The sequence below is a fragment of the Salarias fasciatus genome, chromosome 10, assembly GCF_902148845.1.
Source record: "Salarias fasciatus chromosome 10, fSalaFa1.1, whole genome shotgun sequence".
Lineage (NCBI taxonomy): Eukaryota > Metazoa > Chordata > Actinopteri > Blenniiformes > Blenniidae > Salarias > Salarias fasciatus.
The window spans coordinates 352,367-369,307 of record NC_043754.1 but is presented as its reverse complement, the minus strand read 5'-3'; the positions used below and the strand labels follow the sequence as shown (position 1 = coordinate 369,307).

The following is a 16,941-nucleotide window of genomic DNA, read 5'->3' as shown; positions in this document are numbered from 1 at the left end:
GCGCACGGTAGCGCCGCGCACGGTAGCGCCGCGCACGGTAGCGCCGCGCACGGTAGCGCCGCGCACGGCGCTTCTGATCGCCTCCCATGTTAACCTATCTAACCGGCCGCACCGAACGCGCAGTGGAGCGCCGCGCGCCGCGGCTCGCGCTCCGCAGCGCCCGCTCCGCTTCGTTCTATTTTTCACGCGAGCCGCGAGCGCCGGGAGCGCCATATGTCAAGCTGGATCAAGCAGATCGGACCAGACAGGAAGTCGGAAACAGAAAAGGCAAGAGAATCCGGTCAATTTTCAAAATATAACAAATTAAATGATGATTAGTTACGGACGGTGTTGCTCGTCCGTCTATAATTTGTCACTTGGGTCTAATCACAAGACAGATGGACACACAAACAGACATACGCATGTACGCACCCAAACACACACACACACACACACACACACACACACACACACACACACACACACAGTGACAGACAGTGACAGACATTCACGTGATGCAGAAAAAAAGAGGACAGGAGGACAAAAAGTCTCTCCACAGGTCACCAAAACACACACATCCATACTGGCAGAGCGAGACGGAGGGAACAGGGAACAAACGTGAAAACCGAGAGCTGACGGAGCGAGCCGAGTGCAGCCGATGTGTGAGCAGCGCGGAGAGCGCAGGCAGCAGACACGCCTCCAGTGCGAACAGCCAAGCCTCCGCTACGCTTCCGCGTCCAGTGCGTTCCCGGCGAGAGGCTGCAGCTGCACAATCTGCCTTTTGTATTTGGACACAATAGAACATAACCAAAACAACTTCTCAGTAGAAAGAAAATAAAACAATACGAATAAAAAAAACTGGGGTTTCCATAAGGTGCAAATATAACATCACTGTCTTTCAAATCAGGAAACTAAAATAATTAAGGAGGAAGGCTGAAGGCATGAATCAAAAATGCAAAAAACAAGATATATGGTCACAAATGTCAGTAGCCATTCTGCAAGAGTGTATTTTTAGAGCTAAAGAGCCAATCCAATGAGGGGGTTTGCTATTTCTCCACTTACAATGAATATGATATTTAGCCACCAACAAATAATACTGTAGCGTTACAACACTGAAGCAAATACTGGGAACTACTTTTTCTTCTGAAATCACTACGCCCAGACGCCATGTTTAGTAAGTAGTTCCGTCTTAGCAATCCTCACGAAAACAACTCAATCTGGTAATTTTGCATTAATATTCCACAGAGTAGTGAATGTGTGGATTATAACGTGTCCACCAAAGTGTTTTGGGGTTGTTGGATTGTGTATTTGATGAGTTTGACGAGGGGGAACAAAAATACGGTCCACTTCCATTGTGTCCGTCCTGAAAACCTTCCTGACTCTCCTCTGGATGAACAACAGCTCGAATCACAGAAACAGTCAGTCTGCTGCTCTGAGGACTGAGGAGTTGAGCTCAATGGGCCCATTTGCCAAAATGTTGAAGTATGGCTTTAAGGACTTTACAACATACTGAAGATTGAGGTGGACTAGACCGGGGGTCGGCAACCCGCGGCTCCAGAGCCGCATGCAGCTCTTTAGCGCCCCCCAGTGGCTCCCTGGAGCCTCTTCAAAAATGTATGAAAATGGAAAAATATGGGGGGATATATTTTTTGTTTTAATATGGTTTCTGTAGGAGGACAAACATGACAAAAATTCTTAGCGTTTTACAATGCTATGAAGGCGTGCATAATAAATATTAAATTACAACATTTCTGTCAATGAAGATTTATGTCACAGCCTGCGACGGCACGGCGCCGGGCAGGCGGCTGCTGTAAACAAACCGGCGGTCTGTCATGGCCATGGACCCAAAAGTAAAAAGAGAAAGATAGATATTCGAGGAAGAATGGACTGAATCATTTGCTTTCATTGCCAATGCAGAGATTGCCTGTATGTTTGCTTTGCAACGAGAAGTTATCAAATAACAAATTAGTAATTTGGAAAGACATTTTCAGGGAAGGCGTGCTACATTTCTCCAGTTCACAGAGAGAGAAAAGGTGCTTCTGAAGAAATTATAGCAGCACAAAGACCGATTTAAGAAGTGGATTTCATCTCCAAACTCCACTACTGCTGCAAGTTTTGTTGCAACCCGAGAGATAATAACGGGGGAAAACCGCCTCTCTACGCAAAGACGGTGAAAGAAAGGTCAGGCGCAAACACCATCCTGCCTCAGAGGAGAGCTGCAGTCCTGACTGAAGACTGAAGTTTCATCTTTCATGCCCGATGTTGAGGAGCTGTCCAGTGATGTCCGAAAACAGAAGTCACATTAAACGGGTGAGAACACAATCCTGTCAAAGGCACATATTTATCATCAAAGTGTCCGTTTTTATAAAGAGATTTCTGATTGTTGTCAGTATTCTGAATGACATGCAGGGACGTTGTTGTGTTTTGTTGCTCAGGTCTGAGGATTGCTGCTGGTGTTGAGCTGTCTGTTGCTGAGAGAGGAGGAGGAAGAGAGGAGGATGCTGCTGCGCTGCACCTTCACCGAGTTACTTATTTTCAGAAAACTAAAGAGAAGAGGATAATGCACAGAAATCGAACTTAAACTGCTTTATCTTAACTTTATGCGTTACATTTTCAGAAAGCTATTCTACTGTGGTTTACTTTTTAAGCAAGCTGCCTTTTAATTGCAGGCTGTTTTATTACTCGTTTGCAATTGTGGCCTTTTCATTTGTGTCTGTTGCTGCCATCAGTGGGAAAATAGAAAAGGATTGTTCTGCATTTCATTCATTTGCACTGACTTCAGGCTGCCTAACTTTGCATTTGCAGAATGCACAGAAATGCACTGAAATCAAAATTAAACTGATTATTTTCATTTTATATGACCTATTTACCTTTTCAAAAGGCTGCTGTTCTTTTTGTACAGTTGCAGACTTTGTTTTAACTGCAGGTGTTTTATTGCCCTGTTACCCAGATACTGGGAAAAGAGAAGAGGATTGTATTATTGAAGTTTGAAGAGGACTGCACTTTACTTCCATGGGAAGGTCTGACAGGAGGCCTGTTAATAATGGGCACATTCCATTTTGTTTTTGTTTTTTCAAATCCTCAAAATAAAAGTGACATCAACAATCTGATTTCTTTACTGTATTTTTATAATTTCATCAATCTGTCAAAACACGATACGTTAATATTGTAACAGAAGTTAAACTTAAAGCACCAAGTCTGGTACAGCAGGGTCATGTGGTGTTTTGTTCTCTCCAGGATGCTGCAGGGAAAATAAACATTCAGTCATGATGCTCATTATGTATTTGTAGCTCATTACTCATTTTGATAGTAGGCCAATATGTCTATTATACACTTACAGCTGTGTTACCTTCATATAAGGTTTATATAAGACTTTTAATTTTTTGCGGCTCCAGACAGATTTGATTTTTGTTTTTTTGGTCCAATATGGCTCTTTGAACACTTAAGTTTGCTGACCCCTGGACTAGACTAACCCTTAAACATTGGACGTCGTATGGACGTCCAGATCATGTCCATATTGCGTCCGTCCGTCCAAGACCAATTATAGTCCTATTTTGGACGTCCAAAATAGGTGAGGTATTTGGACGTCTTATTATTACCCAATTTCGACGTCTAGATGACGTTGAAGATCTGGACGTCTAAATTAGGACCCAGTGTCCACGTCTACATTAGAACCCAGTGTCCACTTCTACATTAGGACCCAGTGTCCACGTCTACATTAGGACCCAGTGTCCACGTCTACATTAGGACCCAGTGTCCACGTCTACATTAGGACCCAGTGTCCACGTCTACAGGCGGCTGAACATTCGAAAGTCGGGGAAACTTTATGTTCCTTGATTAAAAATGTTTACCATCTGAACGAGACGAGGAATGATGCATTATGTATGAAATGGGTTTTGATTTATTTCATTTTTGTTTTATTTTGAAGGGCGACAGGAAGTTCTGTGTCTGTGTTCACTTATTGGCTGCCATAGTGTATATTAGCTTGACTGAGTGAACCCGGAAGTGGAGGTGTGTCAGATGCTGCACTTTACTGCAGAAGCCACGGAGCTGGAGACGCTGCTGTCGGGCTAATTAAGTGTTTTTCCCTGGATCACTGGTCCAGCGGGTGTCGGGGAACCCTGATTCCTGGTTTGTGGACCGACGGTAGTCTGGAGCCACCTTGGACCGGCCGGTCTCAGTCCCTTTTGAGGGCAGTCAGCACCATAGCATGCTGGGACAGCGGATGGAGGAAGAGTTAGCTGCAGATTCGTCACTGGTCCGGTATTTTGAGTACTGTGAAGTTTTTGCAATAAAATCTGTTTAAAAAGAATTGGATTGTGATCGTAGTTTCCTGTATCTGTACCCTGTACCTCATCTGGCGTTACATTCTGTACCTTGTGGGTACTTCGCTGGGACGTCCAACAATGACCTTAAAAAGACGTTGATTCAACGTCTTTTTGCTCAGTGGGTAAAGACAGAGGTGGAGTAGAATTGTCCAACTTCAATCATAACTTCCTTGCCAGCAAGATCAATCTATCCCCAAAACCCATACCAGACATTTGAGCGAATGTGATCAACTCACTGTGGTCACAGCATGTGCAGCTTAGATCGGATTGAAGACCCTCCTGATGCCACTGCTAGTCTTGTTTTCAGCATGAAAGCTACTGTCTACCTTTGACTGTGAGCTTCATGAAAATAAACTCAAAAGGACTGAAACTCCGCTGTTCCCTCAGTTTCTCCTTCAGATTTCACTGCTGCTCACCATTTGGGTTTTTCTCCACAATCTCCACCAGATCGTCCATCCGCAGGTTGATCTCATGTTTGGACGTCTTCTGGAAGTCTGCAATCACTCTGTACGTGTCAAGGATGATCGGACCCGAAATCTCTGAAAGGAAAACATAGGAGATGTCTGTCAGAGGACACTGTGACTAGAGTCAAGGAAATTATCCATCAATATTAACTTAATTCCATCTATGGAGCCGATGGGAAGCAGCTGTCCTAGTATTAGCACCATCACTGGCCCTAATGAAGTCGGGTTCATTGTAGATGGAGCATGCGAGCAGCTGGTGGCTGCTGGGCTCAGGTGGATGAAATAATTCAGTGAAAAGTTGTTTTTACGTGCAGGTCAAATCAACCTGAAATCAGAAGTTGTACTTCAACTGAAACTAAGGACATAAGTCAGATTCTTATGACAATTTAAATTCTTAACTGACATTGTGAACTCAATTTTAAACAGGAACATGTCAAGATGAAGAAAGAATGATCTGAAATCAAACATTTCCCTGAGCTTTGGGTCAGAGGGAGTGACTGACCTGACGCCACGCCTCGGGCCAGCTCTCTGGACTCCACAAAGGTCTCGTTTCTCTTCAGCCTGACGAGAACAACAAACAGTCTACAGTCATGGTTCCTGGTTAGGTTGGGGAGGCTGGGTGGGGGAGGACAGGGAGAGCAGGAGGGGGTTAGGGAGGGGGATGGGAGTGTTTTGGGAGGTTGTGATGCCCTGGATCTCAGGCTACGTGGCTGGAGCTCTGGGGGGGCGCTGGCCTGGGGTAGCCGCCCGTGTGGGCCGGTTCTCCTGGGTATGGTCATGGGTCATGGCCCCTGACTCAATGAGGGGGGTCCATTCTGGACCGGCGCATGGACATCTGCCTGGGGGGGCTCGGATCTGGGCTCTGGGGTGGCCACCGGTTGTCTGGGCTCTGAGGGCCTCTCAGGGGTCAGAGGTCATGATCACTGTGATGGAGTCACTCTGACGGTGGCCGCGGCGCAGCGCTGGAGCTCATTAAAACACACATTACACTCACCTGTGTCTTTTCTCCGTTTGTCGGCTCCGTTCCCCGCATAGTTGGACATTGTTATTCACCACAGTAGTCGTGGGTGCACACTCGACCGCTGCCAAATCATCCTCCTGCCATAATCTATCACCCTGCAAACTTTTTCACCAGTATTCATGTCCCATTCACGTCCTCCCACAGCCAAACCGAGCGCCGAGTTCACTTCCTGTTTATAGCCGTCAGATGGGGAAACCCGGAAGTGACGTCATGATGACGTCACTGAAAGGTGCAAAGTTCGGCATGAAAATAATTTATTTTTGTTTCGGACCTATTTTGAGATGCAGTGGTTCGACTGTTTGTTTCTGTGTATTTCTGAACAAATTACCATGAATTTATTATGGGAATTTATTATGTTTTGTGGGAGAAAACTGTGATTCCCTTGTTAATTACCTGAGGGGAGGGGCCTGTGGTGTTAAAAGGAGGCCCATCTCCACCTGTGAGTGAGTGAGAGTCAGACTTCCCTCTGACTGAGAGAGAGTGGGAGCCTGCAAGCGTTGGTTTTGCATTGTTACAGTGGAGGTGACAGAAAGCCAGTGATCTTTGTAAGAATTTTCTTTTTCCTTCCTATTCTTTTTGTAAATATTGTAAATAGTTTTTGAGCTCCTTGTTTTGTTCTGCACTTTGGGATTACGTTGGGTGAAATAAACAATCTCAACATCATCAGCACCCTCGGCTGTGCCATCATTTCAACAACAGACAAGGATCCGCATCACAATCACTCTTCACATTCTGGACGTGGACTCGGCTGCCTTGCTCTCCAGTGGTGGGTCAGACTAACGGTGATCTGGAGTCGGACTCTCCTGATGCTCCGGTGTAATTTCACACCTGGATCCTCAGCAGTTCACTACCCACTACGTTCTCCAGCAAAAGACAGGAATTAAAAGACGGTCATGTCTCTGCAGTTTTCCTTCTCTTCACTCTTTTTTTTTGTTGGTGTTGTTTGCTTGTTTATTCACAAGTTTGTTTCTTCACCTGTCTTCCACTTTTCTGTCCCTGTCTTTCTGTCCCCCCCGTCAGTCCAGCAGCATCATGCATCAGTACTCAAAATAGATAAAACGAGCTAAGAAAGCACGTTAGCAAGAGGAGCCTGGAGCAGAACACGACCGGTTAGCTCAAGAAAAAAAAATAAAGGAGATAGAATGATAGGAGGGACAACGTGTGGAGGGACAACGAGTGGAGGGATACTGATTTGAGGGAGAATTGTATGACGGAGAACATGTGGATGGAGGGAACAGGTGGAGGGAGCAGGTGAAGGGGGAGAACCTTCAGCGTGAGAACATTACAGCGGAGAACGGCAGGATGGAAACCATTTGGAGGTAGAATGTAAAAAGGAGAACATTTGGATGGAGAACAAACTGGAGAGAGAATATGGGAAGGAGAACGTCTGCAGGCAGAACGCGTGGAGTTTCTGTCCTTCGTCAAGATCGAGATCACAAAGTTACCGACTGGAGGTCAGAGGTCAGACGTACCGCAGAAAACACAACCAAGCCACAGAGACCCACAATGCTTTACACATGGAGGACCAGAGACGATGAACGATGAAGACCACGTGTGTGTGTGTGTGTGTGTGTGTGTGTGTGTGTGTGTGTGTGTGTGTGTGTGTGTGTGTGGACACTGACGTGTTGGGGGCAGGCGGGTTCTCGTCCTCCGGCCGGACCTTGAAGAAGGCGGAGAGCAATTTGCAGCGGGAGATGTGAGGTGGCAGGTTGACCAGCAGGTGGCAGTATTCAGCCAGAGTGTTCTGACGGCTCTCCCTGGACTTCTGACTGTCCACCCACCGGGGAGCTGAGGACACACCCACCGCACAGTCAGCATTAGACAGCCTGAATTACCACACAGTCAGGGGAGGGCGATATGGCCTAAAACTTATGTCAGGGTATAATTTGATATATAAATTACAGCATAACAGTTTTTAATGGCTGCCACAGCACATGGTGAAAGCATGGAAGCAGGAAGTAGTTTATGAACTATTAAATAACAAAGTTACTTTGAAGCAAAACCATGTCCCGATTCTGGATCAGGGGTGGGCATTTAAATCATTGGGGGGGCTGTCCCAGCTCTAGACTGTTTCTGCTGCTTTATTTATTATTTATAGAAGTGAGGCTCATAGATCGTCTGTACATTATCGTTCACTATCAGAGTTTATTTAGCCTTTTTATTCTGTTTCTCAATCACGTGGCGGCGCTCCAGTGATTGGATACTGTCATTCCTGTGTCAGACCTCCTCGTCCCTCCTGACAGTCTGCTGTCTCCATCCTCCAGTCCTCTGGGTGTCTCTGCAGACGGCGCTGCAGCCTGCATGCTTCACTCAGTCACTTTTCAAAGTTAGCGTCCGCCATGTGTTGTTTGCTGAGGCGCTCTGGCGCTTCGTACACCGGCACAACCTGTGCGGACGCTCAACGGACCGCAGCGGACAGGAAGCCAGACCATTTCTACGTCACAGGGACCGATGCGCAACGCGGACACACAGGGACATGTGAAGCATGGACGAGGCTGCAGGTGTAGCTGCAGGTGTAGCTGCAGGTGTAGCGGCACATGATACAACGTATACACACACCGTGTCCGGCCCCGGAGCCAAAAAAAAAAAAAAAATTCCGGCCCTTGAACTCACCGATGCACAGCCCTGTACCGAACCGGCTCAATACAAACATGCATGGTTACACCCCACTTCACACACCCATACTTCACACACCCCTGCTTCACACACCCCTTCTTCACACACCCCTGCTTCACACACCCCAATAATGACCATATATGGAAAGTGGACAATCATTCAGCTGAGAGCAGATGTCAATCACCTCCACCAGTCAGAGGAGTTTGCTCGTCTCTCCTCATTTATAGCTGAACTACTCGGATATCTGAAAAATAAAGACCACCGTCTCAGTCGCAGGTCGGAGAGTAGCAAGATCCCTACCAATGCTGCTAGCACCTGTAATATATAGTTGTGTTCTCAGTGTTTCTAATTTACTGTCACTTTGCTGTTGTGACATTGTACATTCCCCTCTGGATCAGGACCTTCAAATTCAAGTGGAGAGAACCATTGGCTGCTGCAGAGTCTTCAGTTAATTTAAAATGCTGCAGTAGAGTTCTGAAAGGAACCAAAGGAGAGAACACATCACTGTAAATCTAGAATAGAATTTAAAATCCTTCTTAAAGGGGCTTAAGGCAACTTTACAAAATGTACCTCTGTGCTGCCACAATAGGCGCTGTGGGGAACTGCAGCCACGGGAGCGCTCACAAACTCTTCCGGCCCTAGCTGCGTACACGGCGTAGGAACGGCGTCGATGCGACGGGGACGCATACTGACGCCTGGTTCACACAGGACGCCGAGGCGCCGCGCGCCGCAGCGCCAGGCGCTTGGCTGTTCATACAGGAAGCCTTTTCTGCTGCGCTCTGCGAGCCGGAGACCTCGACGCCTGTGGAGAGGAGAGTCCTGCTCTCTTGTGGGTTCATCCAGTCAATAAAAGAAGGAAGCGGCACAGTGTTTTCTGTCATCTTGTTGGTGAACTGCTGGACAGTGCCCACCATCACGTGAATCTCTATCCCCCTCTCTCTCTCTCTCTCTCGCCCCCTCTCCCTGTGTGTGTTTATCTGAAAAGGAAAACCGAAAAGCAACATAATTTATGTTATTTTACTTTATTTTAATTTGAAAATTGACCGGATTCTCTCGTATTTTCCATTCCCGACTTCCTGTCTGGTGCGATCTGCTTGATCCAGCTTGACAAATGGCGCTCGGGGCTCACGGAGAAAATAGAGAGGAGTGGATCAGCGAGCCACTCCGCGTGCGGCGCCGCCCCGCGCCTCCTGTATGAACCGTCAGATAGGTTAACAGGGGCGCCGATCCGAAACTCGGTGCGCGGCGCTACCGCTTCCGCGCGTGGCGCGTCCTGTGTGAACCAGGGATGCGGTGTTTGAGTTCGTGTCCACGGCGACCATGTTCTTCCTGTTCGGCAACGCGCATACAGCGTCAATTTACATCACATCCCCACGATTGCGCAGGATTATTCGGACCCTGAACTGCAACAAATTATTTGGCACACAGCCTGTATAAGGCAACAGACAGATACGCGGATTGGCCTGTTATACTAGGTTTTTAATGCTTCATGACCCATTAGCATTGAATAAACTGGAAATGCATGTGTAGTTTTTCATAAATCTTGCCTTAAGTCCCTTTAATAATCAGACTACCAGGTGTTAAAGGGCGGTTAGTCTCAATGATCCAGGAGAACACTTGTTTCTCAGAGTGCTTCTGACTGTAGGTTCCGATTACTGTCTTCCCCTCACTCCGTCGAACAACATCTGTCTTTGTTTTGATCCCAGTATTAAATACTGATCATTTACTGGTCTTAGACAGAAATTTTTAAAATCGCATTGCTTTCTTCTTCATCTCCCGGGTGTGATGCTCAAACAGCTGAATAAATTCCCCACACATACCAAAGTGCAGGAAGTGGGTGCCAAGAGGAAGTGAAACAGAAATGTGAGTCAGCAGTTTGTGGAATGACACATCTCGTCTACCTGGCAATGATGGGATGATCCGGTCCCTCTTCTCGATCTGCCCCGACTCGATGGGAAACATCTCCTTCAACGATTTCTGTCAGAAAAACACCAACAAAGGTTTTCCAGAGGCAAAAAAAAGAAAAGAAAATGACGTTTCTGAGGTGAAAGTTCTGCTCCACGACTCCAAAAGGGGGGATTCTCCTCTAGAGCTAACCTCAGGACTAACCTGGTTACTGTTGCCCAGCTAGTAATTTGTTGAAACACCTCAGAGCGAAACATGTGGACGAGAGTCTGACGCTGTTGTGCTGGGAAAAAAAAAACTCCTGCAACAACTCGACAGCAAACTCTGCAGAAGACCGAGAAACTGAAGAGCACTGATCCGAGAGCAGCACAAATAACACCAGCAACTCTGAGAGCAACTCTTTAAAGTCAGGGGTTGTTCCATCTTTGACTTTAGTTCATAAAAAAGTCATTAAAATGAGTACATTAAAAGCTTCAGTTCATGTAAAGTGTAAAGCTCAGAGAAAACTGTTTTATCTTGCACTTCAGTTCATTTAAAAAACGTTAAAATAAGTTCATTTAAAAACATGTATAATTTGGAGTTGTTTATTTACATCTTGTACTTCAGTTCATTAAAGGAGCACAGCGCAGTTTGCTTGTTTTATGTGAAACACTGACCCCTGCAGGCCTTAGGTGTAACTGTAGCTTAGTGAAAAGCTCGTGTGTGTGGCTCGTGCCCATGTACGTGCACAGAAGAGGGGAACTCCTTCCTCGCTCTTTTAGCAGCGCTCCAGTAAAATGTAAGTTTCTCCTGCCTGGTGGGTCTGTGTGGAGCTGAGGCAGTGCTGGAAGCCGGTCTGTTCTTACTTTCTGGAAGCTCCATCCTCAGTACTGCTCAGTTGTTGCTGCTGAGCGTCTGGCGGAGTAATGGCGGACAAATCGAAACTTAGGATTACCAGGCCAGCGGGAGGCGCATTACGTCAGGCTCAGAGCGATTCGTACCCGAATCACTCATATTGCTGTGCCTTCAGTGCCCTGCACAGGACAATAGGAGCGACTGCGATCTTGCAAAAATAGCTCTTGCTGCCCATCAGGCAAAGGTGAAAACGTGTGTGGGTGTGAATAATTGAAAATTTAATATTTAAAACTGCGCTGTGCCCCTTTTAAAAAAAAAAACTTAAAACTCAGAGAAATTGTTTTATCTTGCACTTAAAGGTATAATACAGGATTTTGATTTCCGGGTGGATCACCTAAATAATTGGTGGGTCCGTTTGTCAATCATTCTGACGAGCTGGTTTTGTAAGGCGGTTCTTCGTGCTCGCGCCCAATAAGCTTCTCCCTTTTGCGCAGTCAGAGTGTTTATGTAGCCGCTGAGCTTCTGAGCTAGTACTGACCGATGGCGAGTCTGACATAATGAAACTGGAACTGTTTCGGAAAACATGCTTTATGTACGAGCGAGGCCAATCGCAGAAACTGTAAACAGAGCCGTGCACGCCAGAGACGAGAAGGTCGCGCTCGCTCGCTTCCACGTTTCCTGGGAGAAGCAGGAGAGTCGGGCGGATGGTCTGGAGCAGGGCGTTGTTCAAAAAGTAACAGACGTTTGGCTTCGTCTTTTCAAGAAAATCCTGTATTAGATCTTTAATTTCATTTGAAAAGTGTAAAACTCAAAGAGTTTTTTGTTTTATTTTTCAGATGATTATTTTGGACTTAAACATAGCGACTGTGCTGCCTTTTTTTTTTTTTTAGAAATAAAAGTCATTTTTCAAAAAGGATCTGTCATTGCATTATTTTAAATTTTATGTATCAAAAGTATCGGTATGAATATCGGTATTGGTGAGTACTGAAGATGAAGTACTCATGCTTGTTATCGGTCTGAAAAAAAGTGGTATCGAATATCCCTACTCAGGACTAACCTGGTTACTGTTACCCAGCTAACCTCGGAACTAACCAGGTTTTCTCTTCTGCTCTGAAGTAAAATCTAAATAACTAAAGAGCACTGAGGAAGTTCTGATTCAAATGCCTGCTGGTATAAAGAGAACTAAGTGTTCAGAGTTCTGTCAGTTCTTTATATCATTCCATCAATTGCTATTGGAGAACATCAATAAGTTCCAGGTCAACACAGTTAATTTCCTTCCAGCGTTCCTTCCTGGATGGATTTGCAGTAACATTGTTTTAGTCCTCATGATGTTTGAACTCTTCATTTTCTATCAGAATTAGTCTGCTGCTCCATGGTGAGGGAAGCTGCTCTGCAAGCTTCTGATTGGTCTGCTCCTTTCCTTTGAACATGCACTGATCACCATTACTAAACCCTGAGTTAGTTTTGAGTTGATAGCTTTCTTCGTACAACCACTTAACGATTGTGCGTGTTCTAGGTAAGTGGACCCTGATAACACAGGGAGATCCTGGAACGTCCAGGCCTCAGGTGATGCTGCTCAGCTCACATGGAAGGTGTGGATCTCTGGGTACGTCCGGTAGATCAGCTTCTCCGACTGGTCACTCCATTTCACCATCAGCATGTATACCTGCATGGGGACAACCTTCAGCAACAACAGCAACAACAACGACAACAACAGCAACAACAACAACAATAGAAAAACAGCAGCACTGATGCAAAGTTCTAATAGTTTTGAATTTCTCAGTATTTATTTTCATGTTGTTTTACCTTCATGTCGCTAATTTCAGTTTAGTTCTAACTAGTATTTTATGCTAGTATTTTATGCATGTTTGCTTGTTTAGTTTTTACATGTTTTGCATATTCCTTAGTTTTATTTTAGTTAGTTAGATTTTATAGGTAAGTAAGTTCTAGTTGTTTTGTAATATCGACCATTGCTCAGATATACTGTATATAAAACCGTGTTCTCGTCCTGCCTGGGCGGTTTCTCCTTCCAACTGGAGTCCTCTGCAAGACACCTAAGAACGTGAGGGTTCTGCAGGATCTACCAGAGGCCTGGGAGCTGGAGGGTTCTGCAGGATCTCAGCTGTTGTAGCACTGCTCTCTTCTGGACAGAAATCTCAGACGTGGTTCCCAGTATTTCCTGGAGCCCTGCATCCAGCTTGGGGTTCCGACAGCTGCTATAGTTCGCACCCTGCTGCTCATCCCAGTGAAGAAAGACGCTTGTCCTTGTTCCATTTTCAATCTGTGATTCTAGGATTGACCTCGTGGTCTTAAGAAAGCCGTGAACGCCACTGATCCAGATGATCCACACTGGGCTGGACTAACCGCGTCTTTTCATCCTGGCACGGCAAATGTGGCATTTAGAGCCATTACTACACTGAGAACTGTTGTTTTGTGGGGCAGTATCTAACTCTGGCCAGTAGAGGGCGCGTTCACTACACGGTGTGTTCATGGATAGGGATACTCTCGCGTGATTACACCCCGAGAACGGCAACACCCACGGATGTCAGTGAATGTGAACTGTGGTGTTAAAACACATCTTTTTGCTCTTTACAGCATCAAAACAAAAGAAATTAAAATTAAATGTGTAGTGGAGTACAACTTCGTATTGTGCCACCCTACATATTTTGGTAGCAGAGGATGGTTGATTCAGCCCACGGCCCAGTCGCATAGATGTGGAGACAGACAGAGCAGAGGACTACCATGGAGGAAATAAGGAACAATATAAGCCGGACACTACTGACACTGGAGGAGAGGGAGCTCATTTCCCTTTGTGAGCATCTAAAGTGTACCGCACCTGTGGAGGGGTTTGCCAGCAAAACAAGATGCACCTTAATCAGGTTGGTGGAAATGACTTTAGATGAAAGCGAGGAGGGTGAAGAGTCCGAAGAGCCATATCAGCAGTATCTGCAACATGTACTGTCCTACCTGGCCTCTCTGAAGCTGACAAAATGGGAAACAGAAACTGAGATCGCAGTTCAGGAGACAAGTGAGCTAGAGAAGTTAAAAATGCAGTACCAGAAGTTACAGCAGCAGATGGAAGAAGAAATTGGGGCGTTGGAGGTCAAGATCAAGCAGAAGACAGCAGCAGCGGGAGGTACTGAGCCTATAATCGAGATCACAAAGGAAAAGGACACAAGAACGACCATCGCAGCACCAACCAGACTGCCTGAGGTGACACTGAGGCGGGAGTTCCGGATAATCGGGCAGATTGGAGAAGCTGGTCAAAAGGACAAATTGTCCTACACAAGTCTCATGAACCAGATTGAGTCTGCTCAGCGGAAAGGACATGGAGAAACAGAGATCATTGAAGCATTCACACGTGCTGTGAGCCCAGGTCTCCTTCTGCGAGAGATGTTGGAAATAAAGAGACAGCTGACGCTGCACACCCTCAAGACCACTCAGGGCTCACTACAAGGTGGATTCTTCCTCCGACCTACTGCATCGCCTGATGAACATGACACAAGATCCAAAGGAGTCAGCCCAGAATTCCTTATTCAGAGCAATGGAACTGAAAGAGAAGTTAATGAGAAAATACTGTGATGATGACGCAGGTGAAGAAGGTGAGCAGTTTAGTCCAGAGCTAATTCAGAGAAAATTCCTCCGCTCCATAGAGACAGGTCTTTACAGTGATGCAGTGAAGTTCCAGCTCAAGCCATATCTCAGTAACCGTAATGTCTCAGATGAGGCATTAATTGAGTGGATCAGTGAGGCTGCAAACTTAGAACAGGAAAGACAGCAAAAACTGAGGAAGACAGTCATAAACAAGCCCCCAAAAGTCAGTGAAGTGCAGGCAGAGGTGTACCCACCTGACGCCTCAGCATCAGCAGTTGACAATACTGCTCGTGAAGCGGAGGGAAGAGTAAGGAAAGTCAGGAACCCAAAATAGAGATAGATCCAATAGAAGCGCTCAAGGCTGAGGTTCTAGAGATTAAAAAGTTGATGTTACAGACAGTGGAGGCCACACAAGCTAGACCAACAGAGAAAACGTTCACACCCAGCCGTAGTCGGCCTGAGGGTTGTAGGGCGTGTCAGGAAGCTCAGATGGGTGACTCTTGCAGACATTGTTTTAAGTGTGGACAGGAGGGGCATCTCTCCAGAGGGTGTCGACGAGCCAGAGAGCAGCAGGGAAACTAGATTGGGCTGCCGAGCCGGGACTCTCGGTAGCCCGTGAATCGTCCAGTCTCAACATGCAGCAACCAGTCCCCCCTTCCACAGCACCTCAAACCTCACCAGTCAACTACCTCCCACCACGACGCAAAGAAAGACTCATTAAGTTGATTGCGAAGAGACACACTGTACATTGCACACACCTTGCCTCGTATGAAAGTTGTGAGAGTGAATGGTTGGTGGTCGGAGGGGCCGATGGCGCAGATTGGCAGCCTCGCTTCCGTCAGTCTGCCCCAGGGCAGCTGTGGCTACAGTCGTAGCTTACCACCACCCAGTAAGGAGAGAATGAATAATGCAATGTAAAGCGTCTTTGAGTGTCTTGAAAAGCGCTATATAAAACTAGGGATGTGCGATACCACTTTTTTCAGACCGATACCGAGTACGAGTACTTCATCTTCAGTACTCACCGATACCGATACTCGCATACCGATACTTTATATACATACAATTTAAAATAATGCAATGACAGATAATTTTTGAAAATGAATTTTACTTCTAATAAAAAGGCAGCCCAGCCACTATGTTTAAGTCCAAAATAATAGTCTGAAAAATAAAACAAACAACTCTGAGTTTACACTTATTTAAATGAAATTAAGTGCAAGACAAAACAATTTCTCTGAATGCCTCATAAAGCCACCAACTCACACAGCATCAGTCTCGGGTGGTGACAATTCAAAAAAACATAAACCCACCTGGTGGGACCCTCCAGTCGACCTTAGTCATCTAAATGAGGGGCAACGCAGGATTGCCAAACAGCTGCTGAGAGAGGAGTGTCATGCATTTGCATATGACGATGATGACATTGGCTCGATCCCCTCACTAAAACTCCACATCACGCTGCATGACACCACCCCAGTGAGAAAAACATACATGCCAGTCCCAAAACCACTACACCAGGAGGTGAAGGAGTATATACAGGACTTATTAAATCATGGCTGGATTACTCCTTCACGCTCTCTGTATGCCTCACCAGTTGTGTGCGTACGAAAGAAAGATGGCACTTTAAGACTGTGTTGTGACTACAGAGAGCTGAACAAAAAGTCAGTCCCTGATAGACACCCCATACCCCGAATCCAAGATATGCTTGACTCCCTCACTGGCAGCTCCTGGTTCTCTGTACTGGACCAGGGGAAGGCCTATCACCAGGGGTTCCTGGACGAGGAAAGCCAGCCCCTTACAGCTTTCATAACCCCCTGGGGCCTCTACCAGTGGGTCCGAATCCCGTTCGGGTTGAGTGCAGCGCCCGCAGAATTCCAGAGGAACATGGAAGACTGTTTATGTGGCTTGAGAGATGTCATGTGTCAACCATATCTGGATGATAATCTGGTCCATAGCCCCAGTTTTGAGGACCACATTGAGCACCTGAGAACTGTGTTACAAAGATACCAGGAGCACGGGGTTAAACTCAGCCCCCGCAAGTGTGAGGTGTTGAAGAGGAAGGTGAGGCTTCTGGGACGGTTGGTGTCTGGAGAAGGCTACACTAAGGACCCATCAGAGGTGGTGCCAGTCCAAGCCTTAAAGGAGAAAGCACCAACGACAGTCCGAGAGCTGAGAAGAGTAATGGGATTCCTCTCGTATTACCGAA

General features: G+C 46.3%; 1 protein-coding gene across 1 annotated transcript in view; it reads right to left on the bottom strand.

Moving 5' to 3' along the window:
* Window positions 1-16,941, bottom strand: part of ncf1 (neutrophil cytosolic factor 1) — a 58,905-nt gene that overhangs the window by 34,807 nt on the left and 7,157 nt on the right. Inside the window, exons 2-6 of the mRNA XM_030101008.1 lie at window positions 12,733-12,813; window positions 10,310-10,385; window positions 7,415-7,580; window positions 5,274-5,332; window positions 4,724-4,846 (exon numbers count right to left, since the gene is read on the bottom strand). Coding sequence (XP_029956868.1) covers window positions 4,724-4,846; window positions 5,274-5,332; window positions 7,415-7,580; window positions 10,310-10,385; window positions 12,733-12,813 — 505 coding nt within the window. The remainder of the gene's footprint in view (window positions 1-4,723; window positions 4,847-5,273; window positions 5,333-7,414; window positions 7,581-10,309; window positions 10,386-12,732; window positions 12,814-16,941) is intronic.